The sequence below is a fragment of the Alosa pseudoharengus genome, unplaced genomic scaffold (assembly GCF_046254945.1).
Source record: "Alosa pseudoharengus isolate Yale_2024_CS ecotype anadromous, Long Island Sound unplaced genomic scaffold, YU_APseudo_1.1 YU_APseudo_1.1_scf_21, whole genome shotgun sequence".
Lineage (NCBI taxonomy): Eukaryota > Metazoa > Chordata > Actinopteri > Clupeiformes > Clupeidae > Alosa > Alosa pseudoharengus.
This window is the reverse complement of record NW_027468674.1, coordinates 13,121,204-13,139,567: the sequence shown is the minus strand read 5'-3', so window position 1 is coordinate 13,139,567 and position 18,364 is coordinate 13,121,204. Positions and strand designations below refer to the sequence as shown.

General features: G+C 45.6%; 3 protein-coding genes across 11 annotated transcripts in view; 2 read left to right on the top strand and 1 right to left on the bottom strand.

Annotated features, from left to right (window-relative positions):
• slc38a10 (solute carrier family 38 member 10) overlaps window positions 1-1,962 on the top strand; it is a 45,322-nt gene extending 43,360 nt beyond the window's left edge. For all 8 annotated transcript variants that reach the window (XM_076297939.1, XM_076297940.1, XM_076297943.1 and 5 more), the window contains one exon: window positions 130-1,962. In XM_076297939.1, coding sequence (XP_076154054.1) covers window positions 130-1,865 — 1,736 coding nt within the window. In that variant the 3' untranslated portion in view covers window positions 1,866-1,962. The remainder of the gene's footprint in view (window positions 1-129) is intronic.
• A 4,028-nt stretch (window positions 1,963-5,990) lies between these two features.
• ndufaf8 (NADH:ubiquinone oxidoreductase complex assembly factor 8) lies at window positions 5,991-7,740 on the bottom strand. 2 transcript variants are annotated; one of them, XR_012990050.1, is made up of 4 exons: window positions 7,460-7,740; window positions 7,255-7,365; window positions 6,768-6,879; window positions 5,991-6,494 (listed from the first exon to the last, which is right to left on the bottom strand). XR_012990050.1 is itself a non-coding variant. In XM_076297937.1 (3 exons), the coding sequence occupies exons 1-3, from the start codon at window positions 7,538-7,540 to the stop codon at window positions 6,859-6,861; spliced, it is 213 nt and encodes a 70-aa protein (XP_076154052.1). In that variant the 5' UTR covers window positions 7,541-7,740; the 3' UTR covers window positions 5,991-6,858. The 2 variants fall into 2 exon arrangements, 1 of the variants encoding a protein (XP_076154052.1); XM_076297937.1 differs by having other exon boundaries at window positions 5,991-6,879.
• A 129-nt stretch (window positions 7,741-7,869) lies between these two features.
• Window positions 7,870-17,270, top strand: tepsin (TEPSIN adaptor related protein complex 4 accessory protein). Its single transcript, XM_076297936.1, has 13 exons — window positions 7,870-7,956; window positions 8,304-8,376; window positions 8,543-8,634; window positions 9,002-9,095; window positions 9,552-9,619; window positions 10,305-10,386; window positions 10,849-10,917; window positions 11,215-11,403; window positions 12,555-12,744; window positions 13,020-13,133; window positions 13,449-13,527; window positions 14,196-14,330; window positions 14,803-17,270. Exons 1-13 carry the CDS (start codon window positions 7,918-7,920, stop codon window positions 15,538-15,540), a joined length of 1,962 nt encoding a protein of 653 aa, XP_076154051.1. The 5' UTR covers window positions 7,870-7,917; the 3' UTR covers window positions 15,541-17,270.
• The last annotated feature ends 1,094 nt before the right edge of the window (window positions 17,271-18,364 follow it).

Here is an 18,364-nt window from a genome sequence, read left to right as displayed (position 1 = left end):
GTGTGTGTGTGTGTGTGTGTGTGTGTGTAAATGTTATAAATTAAATAACTTGAACTGTAAGTTAGTCATTATAACATAATTATAAGGATATCCCAGGCATGTCCTTAGACGCTTCCTTGGTGTTTTCAGATGCTGTTGAGGGTGAAGCTGGTGCCAAGCCTGTGGGGGAGGCAGCGGTGGACGGCGTTGACCCAGCCGTGCAGCTCCCAGCTGGGGCAGCCGCCGTGGGCCAGCAGCCTGGAGCTCCAGAAGCCCCCAACCAGCCTGGAGGTGGAGGCGGAGGTGCAGTTGGAGGTGAAGCCGCTGCTGTTGGAGCAGATCATGTAGTGAAGGTCCCCCAGGCTGTGGATGGGAAGGACAGTGCTGCCCATGTGCCACTGGATGGCGCTGTGCCAGTGGCAAAACAGGAAGTGCCAGTGGCGAAACAGGAAGTGGCAGGGGCAGCAGTGCCCGCCCCTGAAGTGGTCAAGAAAGAGCTGGGTGCCCGAGGGGTGCCCTTACGTCAGCACGTGCCGGACCAACCACTCGCCCAACCCGATCAGAAACCCCAACAAGCACAACAGCAACAACAACAACAAGCACAACAAGCACAACAACAACAACAGCAACAACAGCAACAAGCACAACAACAACAAGCACGACAAGCACTACTACAACAACAACAACTACTACAACAACAACAACAGCAACAGCAACAACAGCAGCAACAGCAACAGCAACAGCAACAGCAACAGCAACAACAGCAACAGCAACAACAGCAACAAGCACAACAACAACAAGCACGACAAGCACTACTACAACAACAAAAACAACTACTTCAACAACAACAACAACAACAACAACAGCAGCAACAGCAACAGCAACAGCAACAGCAACAACAACCGCAGCAGCAGGCAGTAGGCCAAGAGGACGCCTCACTGAAGCAGAAACTCGATGAGCTGAGCCAACAAAAGCAGAAAAAGGAGGAAGAGGAGGAGGAGGAGAGGAAGAAGATGAAGGAGCAGGAGGCGGCGGAGCACCAGCAGCGTCTGGAGAAGGAGCTGGCGGCGCAGCGGGAGGAGACGGCGCGTCTGGCGCGCGAGCGGGAGCGGCAGCAGCTGGAGGAGGAGCGCGCGCGGCTGGAGCTGGAGAAGGAGAAGGCCCAGCTGGAGCTGGAGGCCGAGCGCGCGCGCCTGGAGGCCGAGAAGCTGCGCCTGCAGCTGGACAAGGAGAAGGCCCAGCGCGAGGCCAACGAGCTGGCCGAGGCCGAGCGGAAGATGCGCGAGCTGCAGCGGCAGCGGCAGCTGGACCAGCTGGACCAGGAGCGGAGGCAGGAGGAAGAGGAGGAGGCCGTGGACGTGGACGCCCAGAACGCCCGCGAGAGGATCAACCAGGACGCGGAGAGGCCCGGCGCGGTGGGAGCTATCGGGGCTGGCGTCGGAGGAGGAGGAGGAGCACCGGGGGGGGGGGTCCTTGAGCCGCAGCCGGTGAAGAACGGCGGCCGGGACCTGAAGGTGAACGTGGACGACGGGCTCGTCCAGGGCGAGAAGGAGGAGGAGGAGGAGGAGGGGACGAAGAAGCGGGAGCTGGCAGGAGGAAGCGACGGAGGCTTGGGGGGGGAGGGAGAGAAGAGATCCGGCGCTCAGGAGGCGGTCAACAAGAGCAGGGACCACGCGGCTCCCGGCGGGATGGACCTGAAGAGACGGCGGAGGAGGAACGTGCGGCCCCTGCGGGGCGAGGGGGGGGACGCAGGGACGGTGCCCAGGCTGGAGGTGCTGCTGGACATGGGCCCACAGGACCTCCACGCCGCCCTGGAGAGTCAGCTGCTGGGGCAGACGCTCGTGCACACGCGCCAGATCAAAGAGAGCCAGGCCAAGGAGGAGTAGAAGTGTGTGTGTGTGTGGTCTCCTGTGTACACACACACACACACACACACACACACACACAGAGAGAGATGCATTCATACACCTACACATCAGCACATACACATAAAAAGGAAGTAGCTGGAAACACATACATACACATACACCTGTTGCCACACACACACACACACACATCTACAGTCATGCAAATATGTAGAGCTGCACAAACACACACATACGGCTGCATATAAACACACATGTGCATGCGTATGCATCAACACACAAGCACATTGGCGCTTGCAGTGTGCATGGGTGTTGATACAAAGGCAAGACAAAGACAATGTGTGGGTCAGTTATCAGCCTTAACTTTGTGCTGTATGTCATACATTCCAGACACTCTGAGACATGGAAGGCTAATGTAAGAAATGGCCTTGGAATGGTACACATTAAGTACATAGAGACAAAGTAGAAACGAGAAACAAGTGACACCCAAGTGCAAACTTTTGCACACACACACTCTCTCACACACACACACACACACACACCATCCATTTTCTCAGTGGTCCATCACCTGCCGATCCTCTCTATTACTGCCAATTTACAGAGAAGATCTCTTGGACACGCAACGTACTAAAGTCATTCCTTTCTTCTGGAAACTTCCATGTTGAGCGGAAGTAGCCGGAAAATGCTGTAAAAATGATGTATGGGGAAATAGGTGCCTTGGATCTCCAGTGATACTTATACATATACAATATCACGGTCAGAAGGCGGGGGGGGGGGGTCATTCAAAGACAGTTTCTTGCGAGCACAACAGCAACTGAGATTCACTTGCTGTTGTCAGTTCTGTGACACCCCCCAACACACACACACACACACACACACACACACACACACACACACACATATCCCATGATTCCATACTCCCCAGCATAGAGCCGCCTCAGTGCCCTTAGCCTTGTGTTTTCTAGCCTTAGTGCCTCTCTAGTGGCCCTCAGTTCACCTGAGGCTTAGCAGAAAGGCTTTTTGTGAAGTAAATTGGGGATGGTCTGTCTGGATGTCTTGTTAAAGCTTCAAGATCATGTGTCTCATTTTTCATTCTAGCCATTCTTCCCTGGAGAACCACATCGTGGACATGTGATGTTTTATTTTTTTGTGTGTGTGTGGTTGGTTCCGAGGAATGGAAGGACGGAGAACCTTCTTGTGAGGTTGCAGAAGTCATATGAGATGTAGATCTAGCTGAAATGATCATTGCGAGACCTTCACAACTCTTTCTCAGCCTTCTTTGGGGGAACTTTTGGGGGAAGTTCCTCATTTGCTCCTTCCTGTTTTGTGTTTGTTTTGTTTATGTTTGTTTGTTTACCTGAGGAGAGTTCTGTTTTTTAGGGGGGGGTTGTTGTTGTTGTTGTTGTTGTTGTTGTTGTTGTTGTTAACCTGAGGAGAGTCTAGCATGGTGCACGGTGATGTGGTTTTTAAAAGAACACCACTGACCTCGGCCTTCAGGTCTCTGTTTGTAGAGCAGATTTCATCATAAGCACATGCGTATAGGGTAAACGGTGGAGACCAGGACGTCCAGTGGGTTGCATTAAAGTGATGATATCGGGGGTGGGGGGGGGTGTGGCCCTCTGCCCACCATGTGACCTGCACCTGCATAGACCGAGAGGCCCACCATTGGCCCCAATTCGCCATTTCAATGTCATTCGGTCGTACCCTGACATTGTGGTCAAATAAAGGGTGTGGTGTGTGCATGATTTTATGCGGTTTACTGTACAAGGGAACCTATTGCAGCCTCAAGACAGAAATGGCATGTGATATATTGAGTTCATATTCTGCCTGTACTGGGCCTGATTATATGCTTTAAAGGTCAACAACCTCTGTGACATGGTCTACTGGAGTAGACTAGTACAGGAGCACAGAGCATTCTTGGATTGCTCTCGCAAAGGTTATTTAGTGTAAACTGTAAACAAGAGACAATGGTAAACATCATGGGTAGTAACATAGTACATAAATTAAATCCAAAGAGGTTTTTGTTTTGTGAGATTTTTGTATAATATATATTTTTATTTATTGTATTCATGTCTTTGTTGTCTTCTTTTTTCTATCTGAGTTTTTGTGTGAGTGAGTGAGGGTGTGAAATTAGTCTATGCAAGACCTTCATTTTACTTCTCACAACTCAAAACCAAAAGCAGCTGTGGAAAGATGTTTTTGCTGCTTGAGGAATATGGTTTTGTTGTCCTCTGGTGTTTATAGTTCATGGCTGTCCCGTATTTGTGTATGTGATATTTTTGGGGTTTTCTTTACGTGTTTTCCTTCAGACAGTGTCTGTTTTTTTCTTTTTTTTTTTTCTGCATGTTAACTATTGTAACTGTTTCCTCCTGATGGATATTATTTTTTCTGGTTTTATGATTAAAAGACTCGTGGCCCAAATGGAGGTTTTGCATACGTTGGGTCACCATTGTATAATGGCAGAGAATGCAAATATGGAGAATTCAACAGCTATCTAAGCATGCCAGGTACCAGTTTGGCAGTTCACTGAGAACTGTAAAGGTTGAGGACCCCAACCCACCCCCTCCCACTCCCACTCTGCTGTGAACATACCCCATCATGTTTTATTCAATTGGACTTTCTATGTGCATTTTTTCCCCTCTGAGTGCCTTGCCGTTGAAGCACTTGCCACCAGCATTCCGCACGGGAGGGCATGCGGAGGCTTTGCGTTGTTACACCCATCTCAAATGGGACCAGTGCCTCCCTGTCCCTTGCATTCTTGTGCCCATGTGACGTGTGATGGTGACGTGTAGAGCAAACTGACTGCTCCGATCACTTGGACTCATTCTATTGTCATAGGACAGATTGCAGCTTTGATATGCAATGTGTCTCTGAGGTGTTGTCTCGCTGTTGTGTTTTAATGCGTTTGCTGATGATAAAGTGCCATTCCTGTGTATCAGGGAGGGTTTTTACAGTCCATCTCAATACGTTAATTGATGTAAGGCATTTGTCAGACTGTTGGTCCTTTTAACTTGAGCTGGATTTATTTTCTATATGATATCTTGAGTGATTGTCTTTGCTCACATGTGCTGTAAAAAGGAAATAAAAGTTTATATATATATCTATCCAAGATCTGGTCGACATGAGTCTGACTAACAGTTTGGTGGTAAAAATTGTTCCTGCCTGCCTGTAGTATCCTTGTACAGATAAATTAAACGCTCCTTAACTTCTGAGGCTTTTTGTGATCACATTTTTGATATTTCATTGCCAGTGTTAAATAAACCAATTAAAGTCTGTGATAGATATACAACCACAGTCACACATTTTACACCCTCATTAGACGGTCAGTGTATAAGAGACAATGCAGGACTGGGCTGACCAAGGCTTAGTCATCAGTAGTAAGATATAATTTCTCATGAACCATCGTGATTAGTGTCTGTGATATTCTTGTAAATTTTATTTCCTAATGGTGCTTTTTGGAGCCCTTTTTAATAACACTTTATAGTCCTTATTTATGGAACCCAAGGGGAAAGCAATCAATCAGGGCAATCGATTCTCTGTTTGCAGTAAAGTCGCGTGTGCAGAATCGGCACCTTTCCGCAGACTGGTGTCGGCAGACGTCTGCCCTCGGCCTCTCCCGCCGTTAAAAGCGCGCTTGGGCGGCGGCCAAGGTGAGCATTTCTCTAATGACCAGACCATATTCATTAACACCTCTCGTGGCCGTGACACGGTGTGAAACGGTACCACATGAGCTACATAAAGGACTTTTCCGCCACACTTTCAGCCTCAGTCTGGGCCAGACAGAGCGGGGGCAGCACAGGAACTCGCCTACGCTCCCCAGAGACGAGGCGTGCTGGTCACTTCTTCCTGTGTCATAAATGAAGATTTATACAGTAGCACCCATTGCCAGGCCAGGACATGAAGAGTTTTGTTGACTTTGTTTTTTTTTTTTCCCCCTTTTGTACATACCAGTGAACCTAGATCATTTTAAGTGTTGGGGAAAGGCATAAAAATTCTGACAGAGTGGTGCCTGTTAAATGATCTTTAACTGTGTTATACATGTACACTGGTCACTGGTACTTAAAGTGTCCGACATTAGCTAAACACAAATGAAAAAATCCAGATGTTTTTTTTTTTTTTCAAATCTTTAATCATCTATGACTGAAAACAGCTTTCTGTAAACAAACTATAACCTTCCTCGTGTTATAAGAAAACACTAACAAACATATACAATCTATCCTAATGGCAGATTGGTATGACATATTTTGTCCCGGCATCTTTAAGGGCAAGCTTTATGGCTCCAATGTCAATTAGCTTTGCTCTAATGAGGGCTGAGGTTCCTCTGTGAGGGTGCCAGTGATGGGGGCACGGGGGAGTCGCTGGTGATTGTAGGTGAGTGTACCTCCAACAAAAGAGCCACATTTTAATGTCTGTAGTCTTTCAGGCTGAGTGAAGTGGACCCTGGCTAGGGGGCTGCGGCACATAAAAAGGGGGAACTGGGCTTTCATGTCTTCCAGAGCACATTGTACACACTTCATATCTCACTTGGCCCCAGTCTCTCTCTTTCTCTCTCTCTCTCTCTCTCTCTCTCTCTCTCTCTCTGGAGGCCTCTTAGAGAAATGAACACGTCTGGATCACATTAGGGCTTTACTTTCTTTCATCTACCCCAGCCTATGGTCCCAGGAGATTGGTCACAAAAGGGCACAAGATGACAGAAACACAAGACACATCAGGATGAAAATAAACACGTGTATTTCCAAATTGTGGGTAACACTGACCCATAATGACTTCAGAACACTCACTTTATACACAAATTTGAATCTTTTAAGTCTTTACATCTTTATAAAACTGACAACACTGTTATTCCTGTATTTCAGGGGCGTTTTTTTTTTTATAGCGCAGAGCATATGGCCCAAAATGAATAAATAGATTAATTCTTCAAACCATGTAGTCTTCTCATCTTCAGCGACTTCACAATGTACATCCTAATGCAGGTCCTTATTTTTCCCTGGACAAGGAGTGTCAACACTCGATGCTATTTCCCAGCTTTCTTTGCCTACAAATACAACAACTACTTAGTTAACACACAAACACAGTGTAGTTCATAATTCTTAATGGACTGAAGGTTCTCAGTGAGACGTGTTTGTATCAGTATCTATCCATCCAATCGACACAAATGGTCACAAACGGGCAGTTTTTACCTGAGTAAGTGCATCTTGACCATCTTTTCAACCAAGGTGTATGAATGATTCTATCCATCAATGTAATAATGTAAGCACAGCGAGAGCAGTGCAAATGTAGGCTACACCTCTGTAAAGAACAACCACGCCCCTCAACGGTAGAGTTCATGCTGACAACTGCGGTGTGAGAAACACAGTAGACAGTACACAGGGCTAGTAGTGACTATATGCAGCCATTAAAGGAAGCTTACCGCTGATGTGAAGCACGTCTTCAGCGCTTCAAACTCTTTCACGCACAAGTCTTTCTGCAACTCCTGTTTGCCCACGGTCGTCGCTGTCACACACTTGCCATATGCAGCTGCCTGCATTGTTAACATAAAAAAACATGGAGAATCGATTTAACATAAACCACACCACAGGTATTCAAGCAAATGTTTCGGAGAAGGACAGTGTTACCTCCGGTACACATTGCGCCAGCAGCTCTGGGAAAAGCTTCATTCGGTCTCGACTGTGCTTCCAAGCATTTGTCCCTGACATCTCGAGACCGGTTTACCTAATATCCAACAACGGGACACGATTGTCTAGTATTCCTGACAACACCGATATAATTACCACTAAGGACTGGATACGGTTACAATGAATGTGTACAATTCAGTTCGCAAACCTGTCATTCCGTTATTATTTAAAAAAAAGATGTTCACCCTTGTTATGATTCATGCGAGGCGCCATATTGGACTTGTGACCTATGAACTTGTAGACGCAGCTTTGATATCCAAGTATGATTCGTCGAGAACACGTCTATACGCAAATGCAATACACCAATGAGAATACAGGAAGGCTCAATCTGGTTGATCTTGTAGGTTCCGCCTCTCTCGACTATGGAAAACACATACGGAATTTGAGAATGCTAAATCATGGCAACCTTGATAGAGCGACTTGCTTTTCTTCAGAAAGTATGTACCTTTTCTCTTTGCATCTTATTGAATTATATGTTTATGATATGAACTGTTTGATTTCCGACACGTTTGATAAATAAAATAACCGAATTTTCATTTTGTGGGGGCATACAGTGTTAGCTTGCTATCAAGAGAAAGCCAGCCCATCATCATCATTTTACTGTATGTTGTTTTTAAACAGAACCTGTTCACGTTATAACCTTTCAGTTTGTGTGTTCTGGTTGTTTATGCATTGGCAACTCCCGTGCTTGTTTTATATTGCCATATGGATATTTTACAGGTCAGTGGATATGATTAGTCATCAGACTGATGTCCAGTTCGTTTTTTCTTTCTTTTTTTTTCAGGTCCCAACCTTAATGAAGGCTACGTCTGATGACGAGACACCTTGTCCTGGCTATCTTTTTGAAGAAATCGGAAGTATCCTTCAAGCATGCCAAGTCTGTTTTTACTCTGGCGTTAATCAGTAAATGGCCTAGATGGCTACTCAATCACAGTGATTCAATTCTCTGTTAAGTGATCCAGTTGATAAATCAGAAGATTTAAGCACTGTCACGGTATGACCCTTTACTCATTGACACTGCAGAAATCTCCCATGAGTCTGTTGGCTACTGCCAGTGTCTGTTGGAGTACCTGCTGGAGCGGCTCCAGGTTCAGTCTTGTCAGGTGAAAATCAAGGTAAGTTCGCCAACACGGACTGGTCTGGAGCCCAGAATGGGCTCAACCAATGACTGTATATTGAGTCACTGAGCTCAACACCTCTGCTGTCCATCATAATGGGCCAGTGGTCTGAATAATGTGGGGAAAGTCGAGAAAGAAGTTGGATATGTGTGACAATTAATTTGACAATTGCATACATTTTGGTCATTAGTGGAGATTTTTTTTTACAAAGCCAACTTGCTGTATTGTATAGATACATTTCTATTGTACAGATACATTTCTGTCAGTTTGTGTGCTCCAAGGCTGTCCTATTCCAAACCCTGCCCTTGTTATGGCCATGGGGTCCACTAGTTCAGTTACATCATTGTAACACTCACCTGTCCAGGTCCTGAAGATCTTGCTGCACCTTTGCGGCCATGGCCCCCCTCACCTACTGACCGAGCTGCGACGCAACGCCACCTTCATCCAGGAGGTGATTGGTGAGTGCCACTCCTCAGACATCAGATGACGTTTCAGTGTTTCCCATACATTGACTTATTTGTGGCGGGCGGCCCACCACAATATCAACATTGACCACCACACAATGATTTTCCAGGTTGTACTAAATTGTGCTTAAAGCTGGTTACCATCATAACCACGCTGCGCTAATTTGTTAAAAACTGTTGCATTCAAGTAAATTCTGCAAACCTACCACCACAAATAGAATTCAATTCTGTGGGAAACACTGTCTTTAAATGTGGGGTTTGGTGCATCGGCTGTGCTTTGCAGGAGCTAGCCCGTTTGTGGTGTACAAATTATGTGTCCAGTGTCCACTGACTCAGATCTGTCTGTTTGTCACCTGACACTAGGCCAGAGGACATGGGAAGAGATTGTGTAATGACCGCTGTTGTGTTGTGCTTACTGACCCTGAGTGCCGTGCTGTTCTGCCTCTACAGCGTACAGTGGACCTCCTGATCCCATCCATGGAAACGCTCCCTATCAGAAAGCTCGAGCTGCAGCTCAGGTTGGGTACAGATTTGTGTGTGTGTCTGTGTGTGTGTGTGTCTGTGTGTGTGTGTCAGTGTGTGTGTGTGTATGTGTGTGTGTCTGTGTGTGTGTGTCAGTGTGTGTGTGTGTGTGTGTGTCTATGTCTGTGTCTGTGTCTGTGTCTGCGTCTGTGTCTGTGTCTGTGTCTGTGTGTGTGTCTGTGTCTGTGTGTATACTAGAGGCGGGAAAAAAAAATAGATATGTTGATATATGCTCGTGGTACCATAATGTTATTGTGATACCAAATATCAATACATTTTTTCAGACTTAGGACAGTTAAGACTCCTTCGTGTTTGAGGTTGACTGCATGTATTGTGGCATCTCAGTTGTCAAATTCTGTGAAACTGATACCACAACCCTGTTTGTTTTTTGGAGTATTTTTACCTTTTCAGTTACAGTTTCAGTTATTACACATATATTGTGATGTATCATAGTTGTGAGTGTCTTGCAAGGTCAGTGCATTGTAATGCCATAATTATTGTGGGAAACTTATTGTGATACAGTCCTACCATGTGCACACACTTTATGTACCATCTAAATAGTCTCTACATCACATAAACACATAAACCTTCAGCCATTTTGCTCCAGCTGGTGCCTTAACAGTGTCCCTCCTAACAGTGCGTGTGTATTTATGGGTTTGGCTTGTCTGTTTTGCTCTGCAGGACCTGGCCAGTTTGCTGTTTACAGATTCGGTGTCCCCAGAGTCCGCCGTGTCCCCCTGCAGAGTGGCCACTGCAAGCACAGGTGAGCCAGCCCGAGTTCATTAAAGTGGTCCGCACATAGGTGCTGACATGAGCGTGCTGTCGCAGGCCACGCACATCAGTGCCGTGATTCTTAACTGACAAGCATGGGATTAAAGAGATGGATTAATGTTCACTCAGAGAACTCCATCACAATAGCACTTCTTGCAAAAGCAGATAACCCAATGGCACTGACTTTTGCAAAAGCACGGAAGGCCCAGCTGTGTTTGCTGATGCCCAAAGGGTCTCTGTAATCTGCCTTACCGTCTGCATCGTCTGACGCTGGTCTGCTGACCGTTGTGCTTGTGGACTTATGATTCCAATTACTTCCTGTTTTAGCTGGCCTATTCGATTAGCTCAGGACCTCTCGTCTCGCTAAGGCAATTTGTGTTTGGCATTTCCAAAATCATCCAATCTTTATTTCCGAAACCCCTACCCCCCAACCCCTCCACCACCCCCCCTGAAGGAATGGGCTCCAATTCATCTCCGCGATCTGGCATGCAGGGCTTCGGCTACAGCCCTGGAAAGTCATCTGGTAAGCACATACACTTCCATCAAGTCGTTCAATGGTACATTGGATTAGGTTTATGTGATCGTATAAACTTTGTAGATAGTAGACTTTCGCAGTCGTATTACGATGTTAGTGCCATGATTTGCACATTGGATTAGGTTCGTGTGATCGTATAAACTTTGTAGATAGTAGATTTTCACAATCGTATTACCATGTTATTGCCATGATTTGATTTGGTTTCCCCACAGTTGTGCACATATGCTCTTTGGTGCCAGTAAGGTTTTTGCGCAGCGTCCAAATTTGACTTCCTGTCCCTGTTAGGCGGCGGCACCTTTCTGGATAAGATCCAGAAGGCGGCTGAAGTGATGGCCAGTGCTGTTCTGCCCCCCTCCGAGCAGCCAGGCATCCGCCTGCAGGAGAACCACTACCGCGCGGTGGTGGCGCCCTCTGGTGTGGTGGAAGTGGCGGTGCCAGCGTGTGCCTACAGCATGCCAGCTCACACCCACAGAGGTGAGACACACACACACACACACACACACACACCGTGCACTCACTCACTCACTCACTCATACACACACTTTCACCTCTCTCTCTCTACCTCTCTCTATCTCTCTCATTCTCTCTCTCGCTCTCTGATTATTTCTCTATTTGCCTCACACTTAAGGGCTTTTCTCTACCACACACACACACACACACACACACACACACACACACACACACACACACACACACATTTACACATACACACTAGGGCTGTCACTTTACGTTCGAAAATCGATTGCACAATCGATTGGACCAAACACCACATGTTTCGAAAACTAAAATAGGGAATCGATTTTAACCAAATATGTACACTATTAATTGTAAACGAATTAAACAAATAAAAAAGATAGATGTAACAAAATTCACAAACAAGAGTATAAGAATATAAAAGAATTCCGAAGTGCAGTAAGCATTGCGAAAGCTAAAAAGAAAATTCCCACCAATTTTACGCACCGGAAACAGCTGTTTCAATCAGCTGCTGTGCTGCTCGTGTTTTGCCAAAAAACGAGGACAACGCAATCAACCTGTGCGACATGTAGAGAGACGAGTGAGGCCTAAAAACTTGAGGAGTTCAATGTGGAAGTACTTCGGATTTTTGGTATATCAAACTATGCAGAAGAACAAAGCGGTAGGCTATGCAAACTGTGCAATCGAGTTCTACGTAGGCGAAATTTGTTTGACATTTCTAATCGTAAACACAGACACAGCTACGTTGAAGCCTGCAGTCATGTTTGTCACTGATGTAATGGCAGTCCACTCGGCTTATTGTTTTTCGAGAATGTTGCACTCCTGTTTGTCATTGTGCACGAAACTTCACGCCGATAAATCATCAGAAATATTGCTGGCTTGCGTCTAAGCGCCCTCTTTACGTTCGTCCTAATGCCTGTTAGTTGTTTTTGGATTGGCCTATATTTGCCGTTGAAAATGGAAACGTCTTTAGACATTTAGACAAAAAAATTATTTTACAATCGATTCAATGAACACTTATGTCTCAAAAATCAAACAGGATTTTTTCACAAAAGTGACAGCCCTAATACACACACACACACATACACACACACACACACACACACACATCTCTCCCTCTCTTAACTGGCCGTGTGCCTGGTTTTCTTTAGCGACACTCAGGTGCCCTGGTCAGGTTGGCGGAGGCTGGGAGGAGAATGACAGCGGCCACAGCTCCTCCCACAACTCCTCCCAGGAGAACGCCGGTGCCAGCCGGACCTCACTGGACGCCAGCAGCAAGTCAGGAGGCACCACCGACAGCCAATCCGCTGCCAGCCGAGAGAGCGGCGACCTATCAGAACGGTGGGTGGGTGGGTGGGTCAGTGGTGGGTCTCTCTTTTTGATTGGCCTGCTTCACACCACTCACTCGTGCCATATTGCTTAGTTATAACGTTTGTGAAATGTTTGTGTAAGGTTTGTGGAATGTCACCAGGCATGGACATGAGAAATAGGGTTGAAATACATGCGCTGGCTATAAATATAGGTGCTTTCATACAACACGTTCATGCTGCCACTTCTTGTTTCATACAACAAGAAATGCCACTCGTGTGCTTGATTGGAGTGATGTCTTTCCACAGTGTGGAGGCGATTCAGCTGGGCGACTGTGGCCAGGAGATGGCGCTCATCACCGGTCTGACCGAGGGCTCCAAAGTCTTCCTGTCCCGAGAGGAGAGCCAGCACTTCATCAAAGAGTCAGTATACCGGTCACTCCTCCGCTCTCTCAGCCTGTTGTGTTGTCCACTGTTATCTCTCCCATCCTGATTGTCTGATGGGTTTTTGTCTGAATGTCCTCTGAACTACAATGAGAGACTGAGGCTGACAATGTGAAGAGAAATCGATGTTTGTGCTTAGCGCAGTGGTCATACATTGCCTATAAGTTCCATACATTTTAACCTTTTCAGGTCTCCTCTTTGTCGTTAGACCTCTGCAGTGTCTTTAAGAGGCCCTTTCCTCTGCTTGCATCATCCCCTCTGTTATTCATGTGTCCCATCTGTCCCCTTTCTCAGGTGTTCTACTCTGAACTGTGAGGTTGTGGTGGAGCTCCTCTCCAGAAGACTTAAGGAGTCGACACAGACTGTTCAAATGGTAAGATATGCACTACACTTTATACACTATACTCACTGTGCTACTTTTACGATTAGGTAATTGCGTTGGTTATTATTGCGATTGCTATTGAGATAATTGTGCAGCCCCAGTACTCAGGACTCTCATAGTAACGTAGAACGTTCTACCACCATGCTGTAGTATACAGAGTTACCCCTTGCTGTAGTACCCACCAGACCCTTATAGAAAAATCTCTCTCTAGGGCTCCGGTACCCACCACTGTCCCTATGCAAACAGAGTACCTTTAGTACCTACTGCTACCCAATACGTTGGTACCCACTGCTAAGGCCCTGAATGCACACCTGTGCACATTTACGCACGTTGTAGATACCCCCCCGCATGCCACGTTGATGACGTAATTCATGTCACACACCGTGTGCGTGGGACACAGACGCCGGACTATATCCCAAAATACAGCTAATTCTCAAACACCAATTCTCTTTCCGGTGTTTAGCCAGAGCTGTCAGGGTGTGGTGATATGTGTCGCCGTTTGCGAGCAAAGGGCTGCTGTATGTGGAAAAAAAAGGCTTTGTGTTTTTGTGTTTTTAATAGAACTCTTGAAAAGTTTAAAGAGCTCATCATGTGGTTTGTGTTGAAGCTGTGTCAGTCCTTGAGCTCATTTGAAGTGCACTTCCTTCCCTGTCCACCAGAGGGCGATGTGTGCATTGGCATGCCTCATGTCATCAGACCTGCTGTCATTGGAGCAGATCTACAGTGTCACCCACAAGCGCCTCGCCCAGCTCAGCCAAGGAACACCTGGGCCTGTCACCAACAAAGCCACCAAGGTCCCACAGAACCCTAAACAGAATTTATTGATATTGAGAATTTATTGAGAATTTATTGATTTTTGTATGTGTCTTCTCTGTTTTTGACTGATGCCGTTGACACAGTTAGCACAAATCCTGTAGCGTGAACATAGTATAAAACAAGGATAAATGTCACTGCTCAATTGCGGTGTTTGGTGTTTTAAGCCCCCAATGTCGTCTTCAGCGCTGCATGGAAGGCACTAGGGTTAGGGTTAAGGTTAAAGTTAGGGTTAGGTGCCTTGAAGTTGACGATGGGGGCTTAAAACACCATCGAGCCATTTTTGCATGGTCTTGCTAGATCATCTTTTGCTCCTCTCATAATGTAGATATTAGATATTCATTCTCATGCAAATTGACTATGGTTAAGAAAAGCCTTCTGTTTAATAATTACGTGGGTATTTTGTACCGGTTATCAGCAATGGTATTAAGAATGAACTTTGACCCTTCACAGCTCCTGAGGCAGTTTGAGGCTCTCTTGGCAGGTCAAATACGACATAACCTGCCGTCCTTGGCCACGGACAGCCCCAGCCTCACTGCCCAGTCACCGCTTCCCAGACCCTCCCTCACCGACGGTGTCCTACACCCCAGCCCCCTCACGGGGTCCCCTGCCTCCTCCTCCAACCCTCACCAGGAGCCAGAACCCCAACTGGAACCAGGACCGCACGAGGAACCAGAACCAGAACCACCAACTAGGCCTTCAAGGAGCCCTCACAGTGATCAGAGCCGGATAGCGGACTTGGGAAGAGGGCCACTTGACCCGACTGAGGGGCCCCAGGAAAGCCCTCCAGAGTCAGGGTATGCGGAGCTCGAGTCCAGGCTGGAGGGGTCAGAGCCAGAGCCAGGCCCTGGTGGTGAGGGGAGGGAGGCGTGTGAGGTTTTGCCCCCCGTCGCCTCCTCACCTACTCTGGGTAGACTGTCGCTGTTTAGTGGCATGGAGTTGGTAAACAGAGCAAGGCCTCCTCCACAGCTCCTGGAGACGGCTTCTGTTGGCATGGATCTGTCGGTTGCCACGACAACGGAGAACCCATCATTGGAGATGGAGGAGGCAGAACCAGAACTTGAATCAGAATTTGTTCTGTCTCAGCATTCCGATTCAGACAGAGACACCAGTATTGTCCAAGCTAGTGGTGACCTTAGACAGCAAGATCGCCTACAAGATCGGTCTGCTTTCTCCTTCCTCAACGTATGATCCTTACTTTGTCAACGCATCACCCATTTTACCACAGAGTGTGTAAATAGTATTGAAGTGAGATTCATATTCTTTGGTACCTACAGCCAGCTTGGCCTCTAAGGAGGCAAGGCAGCATAGAAGCGAACACTAAAGCAACTAACCCGATTTTGCACTGGTTACACCTTTTTTAAACAATGCTGCTAGTCATTTCTTGGAACTTTGATGCTTCATTTTGATATATTTTTTTTTTTTTTTTTTTTTCAAAATATTATCTTTATAAAAATGTTATCAGGTGCAATTTCATTCAGGTTAGAGGTATGTTATTGTCTTGCCCTTTATTCTCAGGGTACCCAGAGATTGAGTTTCCTGTCTCCTGTTATTCACAAATCCTTTAACAGCTGTTCACTCTGTTTTCACGGGTACAATATGAAGTTTTTTGTGCCGCCTCCAAAACACAATGGTTTGATAGTGAAATTACAGAAGCATAATTAAAAGACAGTGTTCAAATTGTTCTATTTAATCTGAAAGGTTCTCTGAATCTGTATTTTGATTATGGTTTCTGTCTTTTTTTTATTGCATTTTTTTTATAATCATAGCTAAATTCATAACTAAAATATTTAAAAGACTAACACATCAGGTATCAAGACATTTGAAATACAGCTCTGGAAAAAATTAAGAGACCATTGCACATTTTTCTGATGTCTTCCTCTCTCCTTCCTACAAAGATATGCCAATATGACAGGTCTAGAAACATTTCTGTGACCAGCCTAAAAACTTCATATTGCATCTTTAAACACTTGTGGCCACTAGAAGTCTTAAAGCCCGTTTGTTTCACGCAAGGCTACAAAGTGAAATGTGTCGCGTGTCACTCTAAATTACTGTAAGGCATGGCTTTCATCCTTTACCCCCCATTCTCCTGCAGCTACCAATGTTTGTTGAGCGGTTCCTGCATGTCTTTAAATGGTGTCCCCTCCACACACAGGCTGTTTAGTGCAATATCACAGAGTGCATTGTTGTTTGAGTGTGGTTGGAGGGTTGGTGCGCACGTGGTTCTCACGTACTTACTTTCAAGTCTTCCGTTATCTGAAACCTACAGTACGCAAAAGCTGCAACTCGCAGCTGGTTATTTCACCTTGTTCCAACGTACAGATGAGGCCTGTGTTTTAAAGTGTGTGTATGTGTGTGATCTTCCTTGATGCATGGCAAAAGCCCAAACTGTAAGCACATCAGCTTACCACCCAGAAAACACATATACCTTTAGGGAACGTTCCCTAAAGGTTCTCTGAAGGTACAGTAATACCTTTATGGAACCTTCCCTGAAAGTTCCCTAAAGGTTCTCTGAAGGTAATACGTTTACCTTTAGAGAACCTTTAGGGGACATTCCCTAAAGGTTGTGTTTGCTGGGCAGGCAAGAAGGTTGTAATGATGGAATGGATAGCCTCAATAATGACGTCTCTTAATGTAACTGATGTGCGACTGTTGTGTTTGTGTGTTTCTCTGATGGTTCCCTGTGTGTTTGAAGTGTTGTGATAAATTACATAATATGTCCATGAAACAGGAGGCTTTATCCACTTCAGCAAAAAAACATGCTTTCACATGTCTGTAAACCAGAAAAACTTAACCTCACTGTGTCATTAAACAATCCAGAGAAGGTGGAAAGCTCTTTGTCAGTAACATTACATCTGTTGTAAACAATGAGTTGTAGAGGTTGTTGTTTTTTTTTTTTTACTTTGCAGGTATGTTGAGGGAATAAAATCACGCAGAACCTCAAAATTAAAAACAAAACATTTTAATTCTCCATAATGTAAGGAAGATCTCCAAAAAATAATAATGATCAAAAAACAACAACAAAAAAATTATTGTATATTTACTATTATAGGTAATGTACAATTCTGTATACAAAAAAATATGACGATTGTAGTAATGAAAAAAAACAAACTCTCATCTAAAGCTGATCAAGTCTTTCCTGGGGAACAGACCACAGTGTTTGGAGTTGATCTTAACAGCAGAGAGGGACAGAGGGAGAGAGGGAGGCAGGCAGTGAAGGAGAGACAGGTGGAGAGAATGGGTGTAGGCCCTCACACACACACACTCACTCACTAAAGAAACTCCCGTCTCTACAGGTCAGCGTCCGTCCACACACACAGGCTACTTGAGACTGGGAGGGTGATGTGTGTGTGCAGCATTATTTTTAAGGGAGCCAAATAAAAATGAAAAAAAAACATGACACGGGCCAATAACAATGTAATTCTGAGGAATGAATGGCATTATCCCACTATGCTTTCTGTACAGTGTTTGTCGTTTCGCATTAAATTTCTTCATTTCTGTGGTCTTGTCTTGGAAATGGTACAGAAATGCACAACAAGAACAGCATGCATAGAATGGCAGTCGTGTTAGTGGAGACCGTTTCACATCAAGCCTGGAGAATTACATCAGTATTGCAGGTCTAATTCATCTGTCTACCCTAGGAAAAGCTGCATTAAGACCCCTTATGCTTTGGACCTCTGTAGAAACATGGTCTGAACATGCTTGTTCAGTAGCAAAGGTCTTCCTCCAGATAAGAATAACTGTCTCATCTTAAGATCCAGCTCCCCCCCCTTCACATCCCTTCTCTCGTTCTCTCTTTTTTTTTTACTTCTTCTTTGGGAGGGTCAGAGGAATCTACACTAGATTATTTCTCTCCCATAACACCATTGTCCACTCACAACAAGGTGTTGCATCATGTCAACAGTGTCACCCCCCTCCCCTTACTCTATCCTAGTGCGCCCTTCACTTAAAAACAAAAATAAAAGAAATGTTTTCAAACCAACCAGTTCTGACTAATGGCGCTTGCGAAGCATGG

What these genes read in the sequence shown, in the direction of transcription:
- tepsin (XM_076297936.1), top strand. Translation starts at nt 7,918, where the DNA reads ATGGCAACCTTGATAGAGCGACTTGCTTTTCTTCAGAAA. An exon ending in CTTCATCCAGGAGGTGATTG is followed by an intron (nt 9,096 to 9,551) that starts GTGAGTGCCACT and finishes CTGCCTCTACAG; the next exon opens with CGTACAGTGGACCTCCTGAT. An exon ending in CGACACAGACTGTTCAAATG is followed by an intron (nt 13,528 to 14,195) that starts GTAAGATATGCA and finishes CCTGTCCACCAG; the next exon opens with AGGGCGATGTGTGCATTGGC.
- ndufaf8 (XM_076297937.1), bottom strand. Translation starts at nt 7,540, where the DNA reads ATGTCAGGGACAAATGCTTGGAAGCACAGTCGAGACCGAATGAAGCTT. An exon ending in TGGCGCAATGTGTACCGGAG is followed by an intron (nt 7,366 to 7,459) that starts GTAACACTGTCC and finishes TTAACAATGCAG; the next exon opens with GCAGCTGCATATGGCAAGTG. An exon ending in AGACGTGCTTCACATCAGCG is followed by an intron (nt 6,880 to 7,254) that starts GTAAGCTTCCTT and finishes TTGTATTTGTAG; the next exon opens with GCAAAGAAAGCTGGGAAATA.